Consider the following 17,277-nt stretch of genomic DNA (forward strand, 5'->3'; position numbering starts at 1 on the left):
ATAACATAAAATATATTTGCAGATAATGTAGTCTTATATGTAGAAAACCCTAAAAATCCCACATAAACATCTTAGACTAATAAATTAACAAAGTTGCAGGATACAAAATCAACACACATACAATAAATAGCTGCATTTTAATACACTGGCTAGCAATGCATAACCCAAAAAGGAAATTGAGAAAACAATACCATTTACAATATTATTAGAAAGAATAGAATACTACTTAAGAACAAACTTAAAACCAAGGAGAGACAAGACATATACACTCAAAATTACAAACCATTGCTGAAGTTAAAGAAGATATAAATTTAAAAACATCTCACGTTCATGATTTGAAAGACTTAATATTGTCAAGATGACAATACTACCCAAGCAAATCTACAGATTCATAACAATCTTGATCAAAATTCCAATGATGCTTTTTTGCACAAATTGAAAAATGCATCACGAAGTTCATATGGAATCCCAAGGCACTTCAAGAAGCCTTAAAAGTTTTTTAAAAGAAAAGAACAAAGTTGAATAACTTATACTTCCTGAGGACAAAACTTCCTGCAAAGTCACAATAATGAAAACAATGTGGTTTGGCATGAAGACCGACATATAGACAAATGGAGAATAGAGAGCCCAGAAATTAACCCTAACATTTAAGGTCAAATTATTTCTGTCAAGGCTTCCATGACCATTCAATGGGTAAATGACAATTGTTTCAACAAATGCTGGGAAAAGTGTATATCCATATGTAAAAATATAGTTAGACTCTTATCTCAACCATATACCAACATTAACTCAAAATGGATAAAAGATCTAACTGAAGGAAGAGTTAAAAAGTTAAAGCTCTTAGAGATAAACATAAGGGAAAAGCTTCATGACATTAGATTTGATGATTTCTTTAATATTAAACAGAAGACCAGGCAACAAAAGAAAAAATAAATAAACATCATCAAAATTAAAAACTTTTGTACACAAAAGCATACGATCAAGACAGTTAAAAGACAACATTTAGAATGGAAAAATAGCAAATCACATATATGATAAGGAATTAATATCCAAAATATATAAATAATTCTAAAACTCAATAATAAAAAGGAAACACAATTTAAAAATTGGCAAAGGACTTGAATAGAAAATTATCTAAAGGTATATGGATTGACAACAAGGGAAATAAAGCTCAACTTTGCTAATCACTAGGTAAATGGAAATCAAAACTACAGTGATAATTCCATTTTGCAACTATTAAGATGGTTGTTATTAAAAAATAAAAATAAATATTGGGCAGGATGTAGATAAATTGGAACCCCTGTGCTTGCATTGTTGATGAGACTGTGGCAAAGAATATGGTGATTCTGAAAAAAATTGAAAATAGAATTACCATATGCTCCAGCAATTCTTCTGGCCATATACCCGGAATAATTGAAATGAAAACAGGGACCTGAACAGATACTTGTATACCGATGTTCATAGCAATATTATTTACAACAGCCAGAAGGTAGAGGCAAATTAAACATCCACGGACAAATCAATGGATGAACAAAATGTCGTATATATATACAATGATATAGTTTTCAGCTTAAAAAAATGAAATTTTGCTCCGTGATACAACGTGGATGGAGCTTGAAAATATCATGCTAAGTGAAATAAGCTAGACACAAAAGGACAAATATTGTATAATACCAATTATATGAGGTATCTAGAGTAGTCAATTCATATAAACCTCAAGTAGAATAGTGGATACCAGGGGCTAGGGGAAGGGGATAATGGAGGATGTATTTTTAAAAAAACAGGCAAAAGATTAAGATGCTTCATCATAGAAGGTATACATATTTCAAAAAAGTGTAATAAAAGATGCTCAACATCATATGTCATTAGAGAGCTGCAAATTAAAACAACATTGAATTACCACTAAATAATTAGAATGCTTAAAATCCCAATCGCTGAAAACACCAAATGCTGGTGAGTATGTCAAGCCACAAGAACTCTCATTCACTGTTGGTGAGAACGCAAAATGATACATCTACTTTGAAAGACAATTTAGTAATTTCCTACAAAACTAAACAAACATGCTGCTATTATATGACTCAGTAATTGTGCTCCTTGGTATTTACCCAACTGAAATAAAAACTTATGTCCACACCAAAACCTGTAAATGAGTGTTTATAGCAACATTATTCACAATTGCCCAAAATGGAAAAAGAAAAACCCACATTGTCCTTTAATAGATGAATGATCAAACACACTGTGGTACATCTGTACAGTGGAATATTATTCAATGATAAAAGCAAATAAGCCATAAAGCCATGAAAAGACATGGAGGGATCATAAATAAATATTACTAAGAAACAGTAAAAATTCATGGGTTTCTAGGAGTTTATGTAAAAGGATGAAGGGCTAAATATGTGGATCACAGGGCATTCTTAGCACAGTGAAACTATTCTGTATGATACTGTAATAATGGAAACATATTTTTAAGACCCATATATTTTTTTAAGACGCATATTTTGAAAGACCTATATATTTTTAGGACCCATAGAATGTACAAAGAATTAAACTCAATGTAAACTGTAGACTGTAGTTAATAATAATGTATAATTAGTAGCACAGGAATTATAGGGCATCCCTCTAAGGCAAGATGTAAAATAATAGGGGAAGCAGAGAGGGAGAGGGAGCAGATATATTGTAGTTCACTGTACTTGGTGCTTGTTTTTATGTAAACCAACCGTTGCTCTGAAAAATGTCTGCTAATTTTTTTAAAGCTACTATAGAAAATACACAATGAAGAAGCACCACCAAAATAGCATAACCTTGATACAAAATCAGAAACATAAAGTACAAGATATAAAACTATCAAATCCATAAGACAGAAACATTTATATCAAATAAAATACTCAAAAATTGAACTAAAAACAGGTCATGGTTGGTTTTACTCTGGGAATTAAAGTTGGCTTACTATTTTAAAAATCAATAAATATATTTGTACATTAACAGATTAAAGGGGAAAATCATAAAGTCAATAGATGCAGAAAAAGTCTTTGGTAAAATTTAACACTTATTCATAATAGAAAACACTTAAACTAGAAATAAAAGAATAATTTTAATTGAAAATTATAATAAAAAATATTCTGCAAATATTACACTAAAATGTGAAGCCTTGAAATTTTTTCTTTCACAATAAGGACAAGGCAAGAATATCTACCACTTATATTGAATCATGCATAAAAGTCTGAATTTAATATTCTGTTATTTTCTTAACTTCTTTATACTGATGCTTAGATTACTAATTTTCAGAGTAATAAATTATAAATGTTCATGGCAACTAATGAAAAGTATATCATTAATAAAAAGAGAACAACACTATTATAACTGGCAACATTTCATGAATAATGGTATTTCAGAACACCTACATGCTAATAAAATTGAACTGGAATGATAAATGATAAAGCTGTCTATTGAGACCTGTCATTAGAAAGTCTATGCAAATTTGCTTAGTAAGATTTCTACTGACTTATAATTATTTTTAAGTCGTTTTTCTTTTTAAACATTTTAACTACAAAATATAACATGTAGAAATATAAATTAAATAAATATGGAAGTTTTACCTTATGTATTTCCTTTATGAATGTAATATTTCATAGTAAAAGGTTTTATCAAAAAAATCTAAAAAGTAGAAGTAAAACGACTGAATGTAAATAATAATATGTTAAGAAAACAATTGTGAACCCAATGAAACATGGTAGCAAAAATTGATAATGCATAAAAATGTATATAAGTTACACATATACAAATATGTATAAAGTTATACAAAAAAGTATAACTTTGTGTTGAGATATTGTAAAAAATAATAAGGCTGAAGAACTAAAATATAACAGAGGAAGTAAAAATTTCAAGCCAAAAATTATAATTACAGAAAGAAAAAAACAAAACATTAAAATGTGGCTATTTTCTTTGTTAATAACTGATGGCAAATTACTGACAACGTAGTAGCATTTTATATCCTCTGAATCCAACTATTTTAGAAATTATAGAATTAAATATTAATGCATTCTGGTGAATTTGAGGTTACTCTTACAATGTTGACTATATCACACACTGATTTTCTTTTAGGAAAATAATTTTTTAAAACTCTCAAATTATAAATTTTAATAAATAGAAATGCAATATAAAAGTAACAAATTTAAATTACTAGATTAAAATAGACAATTCAGAAGAAATAAAAAAAGCTTTTTGCGTGAAGTTGCATTTCCTATTGGAAGTCTCTCCATGAGAAAAAAATATTCCCGGATATATCAACGTGTTTTTAAGTATACTCTGTAAAATATTGTATACTCATATGCCTTAATTATTAAATGTGTGTGGGAGAAGAAATATGTTCACAATATAAGTAAAAATGCATTTATTTGTGTTGAAGAAGAATAAATGCTTTTATTGAAACATATTACTAAGTTGTGACTGCTTATAGTTCAATATGTATCTGGTACAATTCACTTAATATGTTATATAGTTTGAAATTAGGTCAGTTAATTTTCTTTATATTAGTCTACCAGAGTTAGGCAAGTCAACCTAGACTCTCAATCCTCATAAACAGATGTTTATTTGAATTACCCACAAGAATAACATGCAATTCAGATACAAAAGTGACTTACCCCTTTCCCTTTGCATTTTGTGGTGGCATTACAGTTATATCCCATTAAATGAACTTTTCTGCAGGTTTTATTTACACAGTACTAAAACAAAACAAACAAAAATTTTACAATTCATAAATGTCATATAAAACAAGAAAAAACACTAATGATTTCACATATATGTATAAGAGATGCTTAAGTTGAAAGACTTAGTAATATTAATATGACTAATATTAACATGATTAACATTATCTTAATTAATTTATTAATACAAAAATACAAAAATCTAAACAACAAAGTAATTGCAAGCAAAAAAACTGACAGCATTTGCCTTGACATGGTTAATGTAAAGGTTACATATAGTTTCGGTTTTTTATACTTATAGCTTGCATTGGATTGAGACACTCATCATATGAGTTTTCTATATTATGTTAATGTTTTGTTACGAATAACTGATTAGATGTTAATGACTTGTCTTCTCGAAAATTGGAACAGAATCATTTTGTTTAGGTTTTAAGTATAATTCATAAATTATGAATCTTTGTTATAAGATTCCTCAGAATAATATGGCAAGAAAAATATTTATTTCTTGTAAAACTTTTATTATGGCAAAATGGGTAATACAGTGGTGAATAATCACCCAGATATGTGGTGTTTTGCCTCATTTATGTTTTTCTATTTTTTTCTGACTTTGTAAGATTCTTTTTTATTTCAAAGTGTCACCATAAAATCTAAGTCGTTCACAACATAACAATACCAAACATGAATAAAAATTAGCTTTTTAATTATTTCCTCAAATCTGCATAAAACCAATTTATAGATTATAAGTTGCATATGTCAACTCACTTTTGTCCCTCATATTCAGCAAATATCAGATGTTCTAGCCAGAGCATTTCAGCAAAAAATAAAAAGATATCCAAGACTATTTTTAGCTTCCATGTATGAGTAAGAATATATGATATTTATTTATCTGTGTTTGGCTTAATTCAGTTAATACAATGGTCTCCAGGTTCATCCATGTTCTGCAAATAACATGATTTTATTTGTTTATCACTAAATAATGATTCTGTTCTGTGTTTGTACCACATTTTCTTTATCCATTCATCCATTAATGGGCAATTACGTTGATTCCATAGTTATTGTGAATAGTATGGCAATAAACATGGGAGTTTATTGCCACAACTATCTCTTCAATATACTTTTTCCTTTTCTTTGAATAAACACCCAGTAGTGGGATGGCTGGATCACATGGTAGCTCTATTTTTAGTTTTGGAAGAAACACCATACTCTTTTCCATGTTAGCTGTACTAATTTGCATTGTCACAAACAGTGTATAAGAGTTACCCTTTCTCTGCATTCTTGCTAACATGGGTTAGTTTTTGTATTTTAAAAGTTTCAGGTGATGAGCTTGCTAGTTAGATATGATCATTATACATTGTATACATGCAGTGAATTACATTAATTGATATACAGAAATGGTACATATTTATAAGGTACATTGTACCTTATAAACTTTTCTTGTTTCATATAAAACAAGAAAAAACATTAAGCAGTGATTTAATATATATGTGTCAGAGATGCATATATATCATCTGGTTCTTGCATTATTTCCTTAGGGTAATAACCTTTAGCTTCATTCATGTTTCTGCAAAGGACATGATTTCATTCTTTTTTAGGACTGCATAGTATTCCATGGTGTACATTTTTAAAAATCCAATCTACTATTGATGGGCTTCAAGGTTGATTCCATCCATGTCTTTGCTATTGTGAATAGTTTCACAACGAACATACAAATGCTTGTGTCTTTTTGATAGAGTGAATAATTTTCCTTTGAGTATATACCCAGAAGTGGGATGGTTGGGTCAAATGGTAATTGTTTTAAGTTCTTCGAGAAATCTCCAAACTGCTTTTCACAGCAGCTGAACTAATTTACATCCCCACCAATAGTGTGTGTTTCCTTTTCTCTTCACCCTCACCAACATTTGGTTGGTGGGGAGAGAATAACAAGGATTTATTTTTTAATGGGTACAGAGTTTCAGTTTGGGATGACAAAAAATGTTCTGGATGTAAGCAGTAGTGACAGTTGCACAACAATACAAATGTAATTAATGAATTGTCCACTTGAAAATGGGTAGAAATGTAAATTTACATTATGTATATTTTATCACAGTATAAAAAGAAAAAATTGTATATGCCATATGAAGATTATAAAATTGTCCAAATTAGGCCTCCTACCTGCAGCACCACCCACTGTAGCACCTCCCACCTATGACATTCCCACTACACCTGCTGAAGTGCCCCCTGCCCATGGGACCTCCAACAGAGCACCCCTACTGCCCATGGTGACCCCTACTAGAGTGCACACACCTTCCACTTGCCATGCTTCTGTAATCCCCTCCTAAGCACCCCTGCCCATGGTGCCACATGCTGGAGTGCCTCTGCCCTAGTGGCACACCTGCCACACCCACCAGCACACCTACACCCATGACTCCACCATCTCCTATGGAGTGGTATTGCCAGCAGTCTGAGAGCACTTTGGCAACTCCAGCCCAACTGGAGCTCAACCTCAAAGGACCATCCTCTCACCGCAAAAGCTTCCTAAGCTGATAAACAACTTCAGCAAAGTCTCAGAATACAAAATCAATGTGCAAAAATCACTAGCATTCCCATACACCAACAGATAAATGAGCCAACAGTCAACAGAGTCAAATCAGGAATGTACTCCCATTCACAACTGCCACACACACACACACACACAAAATACCTAGGAATACAGCAAACTAGGGAGGTGAAAGATCTCTACAAGGAGAACTACAAAACGCTGCTCAGAGAAATCACAGATGACATAAACAAATAGAAACACATTCCATGCTCAAGGACAGGAAGAATCAATATAGCTGAAATGGCCACATTGCCCAGGGCAATTTTTAGGTTCAATGTCACTCTCATTAAACCACCACTGAGATTCTTCACAGAACTAGAAAAAACTGTTATTTCAACTTTCACATAAAACAAAAAATGAGCCTGAATAGCCAATGCAATCCTATGCAAAGCGAACAAAGCTGGAAGCATCATGCTGCCTGACTTCAAACTATCCTACAGGGCTACAGTAACTAAAACAGCATGGTACTGATTCAAAAACAGACACAGAGACCAAAGGAACAGAACAGAGAACCCAGAAACAAGACCACACATTTACAACAATCTAATCTTTGACAAACCTGACAAAAACAAGCAATGGGCAAAGGATATTCTATTCAATAAATGATGCCTGGATAAATGGTTAGCCATATAGAGAATATTGAAACTGAACTGCTTCCTTACACCACACACGGAAATTAACTTAGGACACATTAAAGATTTAAATGTAAAACCCAAAACTATAAAAACCCTGGCAATACCATTTAAGACACAGGCGCAGGCAACGATTTCCTGATGCAGATGCCAAAAGCAACTGCAACAAAAGCAAAAATTAACAAATGAGATCTAATTTAACTAAAGAACTTCTGCACAGCAAAAGAAACCAAACAGAGTTAAACAGACCAGCCTACAGAATGGCAGAAAATATTTGCAAACTATGTATATGACAAAAGTCTAATACCCAGCACCTATAAGGAACTTAAACAAAGTTGCAAGAAAAAAAAAGGCATTAAAAAGTGGCCAAAGAACATGAACAGATACTTTTCAAAAGAAGACATACATGCAGCCAAGAAATATGGAAAAAAAGCTCAACATCATCGAGCATTAAGAAAATGCAAATCAAAACCAAAGTGAGATACCATCTCATACCAGTCAGAAAGGCTATTACTAAAAAGTGAAAAAATTAACAGATGCTGTCAAGGTTGTGGAGAAAAAGGAATGCTTACACACTATTAGTGGGAATGTAAATTAGTTCAATCACTGTGGAAGACAATGTGGTGATTCCTCCAAGTTTTAAAGACAGAGCAATCCCATTACTGGTTATATACCCAAAGGAATATAAATCAGTCTAGTATAAGGGCACATGTATGTTCATTGCAGCACTCTTCACAATAACAAAGACATGGCATCAACTTAAATGCCCATCAATGACAGATTGGATAAAGACAATGTGCTACATATACACTATGGAATACTATGCAGACATAAAAAAAATGAGGTCATGTCTTCTGCAGAGACATGGATGGAGCTGGAGGTCATTATTCTTAGCAAACTAATGCAGGAATAGAAAACTAAATACTGCATGTTCTCACTTACAAGTGGGAGCTGAATAATGAGAACACATGGACACATAGAAGGGAACAACACACAGTGGGGTCTTTGGTAGGGTGGAGGTTGGGAGGAGGGAGAAGTTCAGAAAAAAGAACTAATGGGTACTAGGCTTAATACCTGGGTGTTGAAATAATCTTTACAACAACCCTCATGACACAAGTTTAGCTGTGTAACAAACCTTCACATGTACCCCTGAACTCAAAAATAAAAGTTAAAAAGAAGAAATGGAAAAAAAAGGTCATCATCACTAATCATTAGAGACATGCAAATCAAAACCACAATGAGATACCATCTCACATCAGTTAAAGTCCAAAAATAGCAGGCCAGTAAGGCTGCAGAGAAATGGCAACATTTATTAACTGCTGGTGGAAATGTAAATTAGTTCAACCATTGTGGAAAGCACTTTGGAAATTACTCCTTGAACTTAAAACAGAGCTACAATTTGACCCAGCAATACCACTATTGATATACATCCAAAGGAAAATAAGTCCTTCTACCAAAAAGACACATGTATTCATATGTTTATTACAGCACTATTCACAATAGCAAAGACATGAATCAATGAAGACGCCCATTAATGGTGGGCTGGATAAAGAAAACAGGGTGCGCACATACCGTGGAATACTATGCAGCCACACAAAAAGAATGAAATAATGTCCTCTGCAGCAACATAGATGCAACTGGAGGATATTATCCTAAGCAAACTAATGCAGGAACAGAAAACTAAATACTGCATGTTCTCACTTATAAGTGGGAGCTAAATATTAAATACACATGGCAGTAAAAAAATGGAACAATAGATACTGGGACTGCTTGAAATGGGAGGATGGGGAAAGGGGCCTGGGTTGGGAGGCTACTTATTGGGTACTATGCTCACTACCTTGGTGATGGAATCATTTGTACACCAAGCCTCAGTGACATGTAATTTACCCATGTAACAAATCTGCACATATGCCTCCTGAACCTAAAATACAGTACAATAGAATAAAATTGTCTAATTTAGACCAGCGTATGTAAGAGGAAGGGAGATGACAAGAAATTAATAATCAATTGATGAATTCTTAAGTTAACTACCATTTCTCACTGGATCATAAGCTTAATTTAAAGTTATACATTGATGATCAAAATAAGAAGACAAATTATGCATTGTAAATAATTTTAGGAAGCAGAATAAAGTGCCATTCATGGCCATTTAAGTATGCGTCTAAATTTATGTGAATATTGCATAGACATATTTTCAATGTTTTTGAGATTATTTTCTATCGTATTCTAAGTAGCACAAGAACTTCCTATATATAGGTGCAAAAGGCCACATAGGCATGTGAAAAATAGCTTTATATTAAAATACATACTAATATTATAACTGAACATGTTTCACTTAATATCTGTATTTCTGCAATCCATTCTGGAAGTCTAGTTGGACAAAAGATATTTCAAGTAAAAAAAAATAGGAATCTATTTTTAAAAATCAATGTGGTCAACATCCTGTGATGAAGGCACTCTCAGCTAACTTTCAACAGATTCCCCTTAGATCTCTTGGCTCAATATGAATATGCACCAAACAAAGTAATGGAAACATACCTTTAGTCACATAATACACTGCAAGTGATGTGCAATAACTAATAGTTCAACAAAGAAACTTCCAATTGCCCAGAGTTCTGATTCCTATGCATTTCTTAAAAGCAAATAATGAATGAACAATATCTGAGTCTGAAAATAATTTTTCTTAATTAATGTTGTTTTTCATATGTCAGAAATTGTAATCATTTAAGAACAAAAGAGATAAACAAGCCATAGTCATTTTAGAAATGAAAAAGGAAACACTTTAACCAAGATATTAACATGCTGTGGTCGGAATATTTGTGTTCTCCAAAATTCACCTGTTGAAACCTAATCTCCAGTGCAATCATATTAAAAAGTGGATCCCGTAGAAGGCGATTAGGTCACGAGGGTAGAATCCCCATGAATGAGATTAGCGCCTTAATAAAAGAGGTTAAATGGAGCTTGTTCACCCTTTCTGTCATGCGAGGACACGGCAAGGTACCAACTTTGAAGCAGATAATGAGTCCTAACCAGGCACTAAATCTGCTGGCACTTTGATCTTGGACTTCCCAGCCTCAAAAACTGTTAAGCAGTACGTTCCTTTTGTTTGTAAATTACCCAATCTCAGCTATTTCATTATAGCAGCATGAGTGCACTAAGACAGAAATTGGTACCGAGAGGTGGAATGTTGCCATAAAAATACCTAAAGATGTGGAAGTGGCTTTGGAACTCACTACTGAGTGGAGGCTGAAAAAAGTTTGGAAGTGCTTGCTAGAAAAAGCCTGCATTGCTGTAAGTGGAGAATTAAGGATGATTCTGGTGAGGGCTCAGAAGAAAAGGACAGCTTTAGAGAAAACCTCAGTTTTCTCACAGGTTACCTAGCTGGTTGTGATCAGAGCATTGGCAGGAAAATGGATGGTGAAAGCCATTTTGATGAGATCTCAATTGAAATGAGGACCAAGGTACCAGAAAATGAGGGAAAGACGATCTTTGTTATAAAGTGTCAAAGAACTTGGCTAAATCGTGTTTGTGTCCTAGTGTTTTGTGAAAGGTGGGATTTCTGAGCCATGAAATAAGATATTTCACAGAAGAAATATGTTAGCAGATGGTGGAGGGTGCAACATGCTTTTTTAAATCAGTTTATAGTAAAGTGTGAGAAGAAAGAAATAAATATTAAACACGTAATTTATAATGAAAAGGAAAGCAGAACTAAAAAATTTGGAAAATTCTTAGCCCAGCCATGTTGTAAAGAATGAAAAAGCATGTTCAGGAGCGAACACCAAGGATATGACCAAGCCACCTTTTGAAAAAGAGATTAAGAAGGTTTAGAAACCAGGTGATATTCCCCAACTCAATGGAAGAATGACTCTGAAGGCATTTCACAGATTATCAGTGCTGCCACTCCCATTACAGGATCAGAGTTACAAGGCCTAAGGAGCAGATCTATGTCAAAAGAGGAGCCTCATGCACCCACAGGACTTTGGCACTTACTGCTCATGATGCCTCAAGTCTCTATTCCCTGCATTGTAGCAAACCGCTCTTCAACCATATCGGGTATGGCTCCAACTGGGCCCAGGTGGGATGAGGCCCAAGGAGATGTCCTTCTGGACGGCACATTCAAATCAACCTTGGGGGTGTCTCCATGGTGCCATCTTTACAAGGGCCCAGAATGAACAAGCTGTGGAGGCATGGCTGCCTTCACCTGGACTTCAAAGGATGCCCCAGATGCCCTCACAGCACAGGCAGAGAACTGTCATTGTAGCAGGAGGAGTTGTAGACAAAATCCCTCAGACACTGGATTGTGGAAGGAAAGAGCTTCATTCAGCTGGGAGCATCGGCTGACTAGAAACTGAGCTCCCTGAATAAGTAATTCCTGTCCCTTTTAAGGGCTCACAACTTTAAAGAGTGAGGGCGTTGTGATTAATTAAGCGAGTGAGGGGTACGTGACTGGGGGCTGCAGGCACCAGTAATCAGAGTGAAACAGAACAGAACAGGGAGTTTCACAATGCTCCCTCATACAACGTCTAGAATCTACGGATAACACAGTGGTGAGGTCAGGGGTTGAATTTTAACTACCAGGCCTGAAATGTGGCGCTGGGCTGTCCGACTATGAATTTTACTTCTGCTTATTAACTTTTACCTTTTCAGCAAACAAGAAATTATAAGAAACTATATAAGAAGTGGTCTCTTCTCTCATCATACTAGGGCAATGTCCAGTGGAGCTGGGAGCAAGAATGAGGCCAGCACAGACAGCCCTCACCAGGGCAACAATGAGTACAGAACTACCCCCTCAACCTCAGGCTGATTGAGTCACTGGTGTGCAACTCTAGCCTAAGAGAGCCCCAGACACACAATTCCAACCTGTGAGAGGTGTGGCATGGGCTGTAACCAGCAAATCCATTGAGACTGGGCTGCCCAGAGCCCTCGGGGCCCAGTTCGTGCCCCAGTTAAAACATTTTGGTTATCCAAGAAAAGTAATTCCTAGAGATTGACTGTATGTCACAGTTTATATAGTTAACAATAATGTATTATATACTTAAACAATTCCTAGGGGGTAGGCCATATAATAAATGCTTCTATGAGAGAGGTAACGATAATAAATAAATAAATAAAAGATTGGGAAAAAATTTTTGAAGTTATAAATAGCTTATGACATGGAAGGTAGTGATCATTTCACAGATGTATAATTATCTCTAAACTCATCAATTTACTGTTTATTTACTTATTTATCTATTTATTTTATGTATTTATTTATTTTGAGGTAAGGTCTTGCTTTGTTGACCAGACTGGAGTGTAGTGGTGTGAAAGCTTCAATCTCCTGAGTTCAAGAGATCCTCTTGCTTCAGCCTCCCAAGTAGCTGGGACTACAGGTGTGTGCCACCATACCTGGCTAATTTTTTAAAATAATATTATTTTTTTAGAGACAAGGTCTCGCTATGTTTCCCAGGCAGGTCTCGAACTCCTGAGCTCAACTGATCCTCCCATCTTGGTGTTTCAAAGTGATTTTTGTTTGTCAAATAAAACTAAATATACAATTCAACCAAAAAAAGTAAATAAAACAAACTACAGAGTAGGAGAAAATATTTGCCATCTTGCCTTTAGGATATTTAAAGAACAATTAAATTGAACTTTTAAAAAAGACAATCTGATTAAAAATAGGCTAAAGATGTGATCAGATACTTAGGAGGATACACTGATGACATATAAGTTCATGGAAAATACTGAATATAATTAACCATTAAAGAATGCAAATATCACTATGCACATATAAAAATGAGTAAATAATAAGTAGTGCTAACAGCAAATGCTGTTGAGGATATGAAGAAACTTGCTCACTTACACACTGCTGGTGGAAATGAAAAATGGCATAGCCACTTGACCAAAGATTATAGCAGTTTCTCATAGAACCAAAAATATACTTATCTTGCAAATCAGAAATTGCACTCTTAGAAGTTTATCTTAGGAAAAGGAAACAATACACGTATTATCGCAGTTTCTGTGAGTGGTGAATTCTGGGAATGGCATAGCTTGGTCTTTTGCTTCAGATATTTGCATAGGCTGGTACTAAAATGCCAGCCGATTTCATCTGAAGGTTTTACTAAAATGAATATGCTTCCAAATTTGTCACGTGGTTGTCAGAAGGCTGTCGTATTAACATGCTCATTTCCTCAAGGTCTTTTGGATGGAGGCCATACTCACTTTCTTCCCATGTATTACTCTTCAACATGGTAGCTTATTTCATCCAAGTAAGCAATGAAGAAGGGGCAGGAGAACACAACGGAAAATACTGTCTGTTATATCCTAATGTTGCAAGTTATATTCCATCATTTTTTCCATACTCTATTTGTTAGAAGCACGTCACTATGTCCATCCCTCACTTGGTTGGTAGGGAATGTGTATTATAAAGGGAGTGAACAGAAGAAGATAAGATATTGGAGGGTATTTTAAAAGCTGAGTAGCACAGTTTATCTTCTAATGTTACATATCTTTTACACATAAAAACCACATTAATTGTCAAGCTCTCCAACATTCTCATTTCGTTATAGCATCAGTTCAAAGCCTATTTCTTCATCTGAGTTAGCTCCAGCTGTGGATTAGGTTCATGGGTATACTTCCTTGAGTATAGCTCTTCCATTTGTAGATCTTTGACACTAGAGAGTAATCTGCCCCCAAGCCCATCAATATATAACGGTAATAAAGGCATAGAATAACTTATAGATATTTTAATTCAAAGTGTGTGTGTGGGGGGATTAGAACTAAAAAGAAATTACTGGTCCATAGCAATTCTGAAATATCTAGAAGGGCTCATGCTGGGAGTTCCTTGTTTGGGTTTCAAGGTCTGTGAAAAATCTCTCTTGGCTCTCAGTTCTGCCTTCTCAGTTCTTATTTGACTCTCTAAGTATTCCTTCCTTTTTCAGGAAAGGTAGCACATATTTGACTTTGAGCAATTGTCTCAGCCTGCCTCCTCTCAGTAGAATTTTGGGGGTCCGATAGCCTCTTTTCATTTTGTATTCTCTTTACTGGCAGTTTCTCAAAAACTGTGAACCTCCCGTGAATCTCTTTGGCATTTATTACATTAAACAAAAGACATGCTCACAAATATCTTTGAAATGAACCGTTTTCTACCTTAGGCTTCTGCTGAGATGGCTGAAAGACAAAGCTCTGAAGTTTCTAGATGCCTTATTTTTTTAAACATAGAGGATCTGTGAGGCAGCCTTTCTTTCTTTAAAGGACTTTTGTCTAACTGAATAACACTCTGAGCCTTTTACTGTAGAACATTAGTTAAGAGTTGATCTTGACTAATCTTTTGTTACTCTTAACTAATGTTTTACAGTCTCACTCTTGACCATGTTTTCCTAATAGTTCTTGGAATCCATTTCTTTGTTTTAGCATCTTTTGCTGTCTGGAGAAGTTAACAATTTTCAAAATCATCAATGGTTATGTTTTATTTAACAGTTCCTTCAATTTCTTTCATTTCTTATTATATTATAAGCTGCTAGAAGGGGTCAGAAGCTAGATCACCAAGTTTATTATGTACACATTCTACTTTCCACGTACTGTAGAAGACAATATGCTAAGCTTTCTGCCACTAAATAAAAAGAACCTTACTTCCTCCAGTTTTCAATAATATACTCCTAACTACCACTTGAGCCCTCACCAGCCAGGTCCTCAAAGTGCAGAGTTGTACTTAAGGTCTGTTTCAGGCAATATGAGCTTTCTGTATCTTGGTCTTCAACATTCTTCTGATCTCTACCCACTTCCTGGTTCTATATTCATACCCAATTTTTAAGGTATTTGTTACAGCAGCACCGTATGTCCAGGTATCAAATCTGAATCAGTTTTCTGTTGCTGCATAACAAATTATCATCAAAATTAATGACATTAAACAACACGGATTTATTATATCACAACTTCTGTGAGTCTGAAATTCAAGCACATCTTATCTGGGTTCTCTGCTTCACAGTCTTCTTACAAGCTGAAATCAAGGTGTTATCTGTTATCTGGGACTGTAGTCTCACCTGTTGGTCCGACTTGCAAAGCTCTTCATAGCTTGCTTGTGTGGTTTTGGCAGAATTCAGTCCCTCACAGGCTGTTGAATTGAGGGCCTCAGATTTTCACTGTTCCACAATTGCTTTCCATGTAGGATTTTCCCTGAAGGCAGCTTGCTTCAGCAAAGCAAGCAATCTGAGAAGGCAAGGGAGAGAGTCCATGCAAAACAGAAGTCACTGTCTTTTCTCATCTTCTTTCTTGTCGCTAGCCTCTAATCTTGTGACATTCCAAAACTTTTGCCCTGTTTTATTTGTTAAAAGCAAGTCATTAGATGCAGCCCACAGGCAAAGGAAGGGATTACACAAAGGAATGAATGACAGAAAGTGGGATCACTGAGAGTCATTTCAGGAGCAGATTACCACATAGAGGTTTCTCAAGGGATTAGGGTTGCTGACACCAGATATAACAATTGACTAACACATCCTCCATTTCTAGGTTTTGTTTTATTTTTACGCATCTAATAAGCACCAAATGACATTTAAGTGCAACACTCTATAATTGCTATGTGAAATTTCAGATGCCACATATTATCATGTTTTCTGGAACATGTGCCCTTATATTGCAAGATTAACCAAGTCTCTAAAGCCTTTTTGTTCTCTTTTTATGTTATGACTACATAGATAGAAGTGTTCATATATATTCATGCATGTATATACACATGAGCCTGTATATGCACTATAGCAATGTTTCCTAGTATAGATTCTTGTTTGGTTCCAAACCTTTTGTACACTTATATTTTGATCAGATACAAATCAAATAATTTAAGAAATATGTAAAGTCAATTAATGTTCTTTGTGAAGCAAGGAAAATGGAAAACTTTGTATTAGCATTTTACAATTTAAAGCTACCAGATGTCAGTTAGTAAAATCTTGTGCTTAAAATACATATGTACTTTTTTTAACATAAGGACTGATAATATTTTAATCCAAAAAGCAATGTAATTGGATAACTTAGGCTTGTTTTAATTATCATTTAAATATCACATGGGAAATAAATACCAGCACAAGTTTAAATCCATTCAATATAATTGTGATAGTCTTCATGGAATGCAGTATCCGATAATTAACATAATTTAACAAGCTGAATATAAATTATCACATTTTGTTACCATTTCTGGACCACACATGGTGCCATCAGCCACATAGGCATTGTCTGTTCCATCTGATCTCATGGAGGAACCAGTGGCTATAGATACACATACATGGTCTTGAATATATGAATAAACTGTAGATTGAACGTCACTTTTATTAGCATTTTTATGTGGCTGAACACAAGCTAATTTTCCACAGAGAACATCCCTGGAAGTGGAAAGCAA

General features: G+C 34.5%; 1 protein-coding gene across 3 annotated transcripts in view; it reads right to left on the reverse strand.

The window, feature by feature from the left end:
* Positions 1–17,277, reverse strand: part of ADAM18 (ADAM metallopeptidase domain 18) — a 158,146-nt gene that overhangs the window by 42,293 nt on the left and 98,576 nt on the right. For all 3 annotated transcript variants that reach the window (XM_019032000.3, XM_055348950.2, XM_063709321.1), the window contains 2 exons: positions 17,071–17,260; positions 4,641–4,721 (listed from right to left, as the gene is read on the reverse strand). In XM_019032000.3, coding sequence (XP_018887545.3) covers positions 4,641–4,721; positions 17,071–17,260 — 271 coding nt within the window. The remainder of the gene's footprint in view (positions 1–4,640; positions 4,722–17,070; positions 17,261–17,277) is intronic.

Source organism: Gorilla gorilla, chromosome 7, assembly GCF_029281585.2.
Source record: "Gorilla gorilla gorilla isolate KB3781 chromosome 7, NHGRI_mGorGor1-v2.1_pri, whole genome shotgun sequence".
In the NCBI taxonomy this organism is placed as follows: domain Eukaryota; kingdom Metazoa; phylum Chordata; class Mammalia; order Primates; family Hominidae; genus Gorilla; species Gorilla gorilla.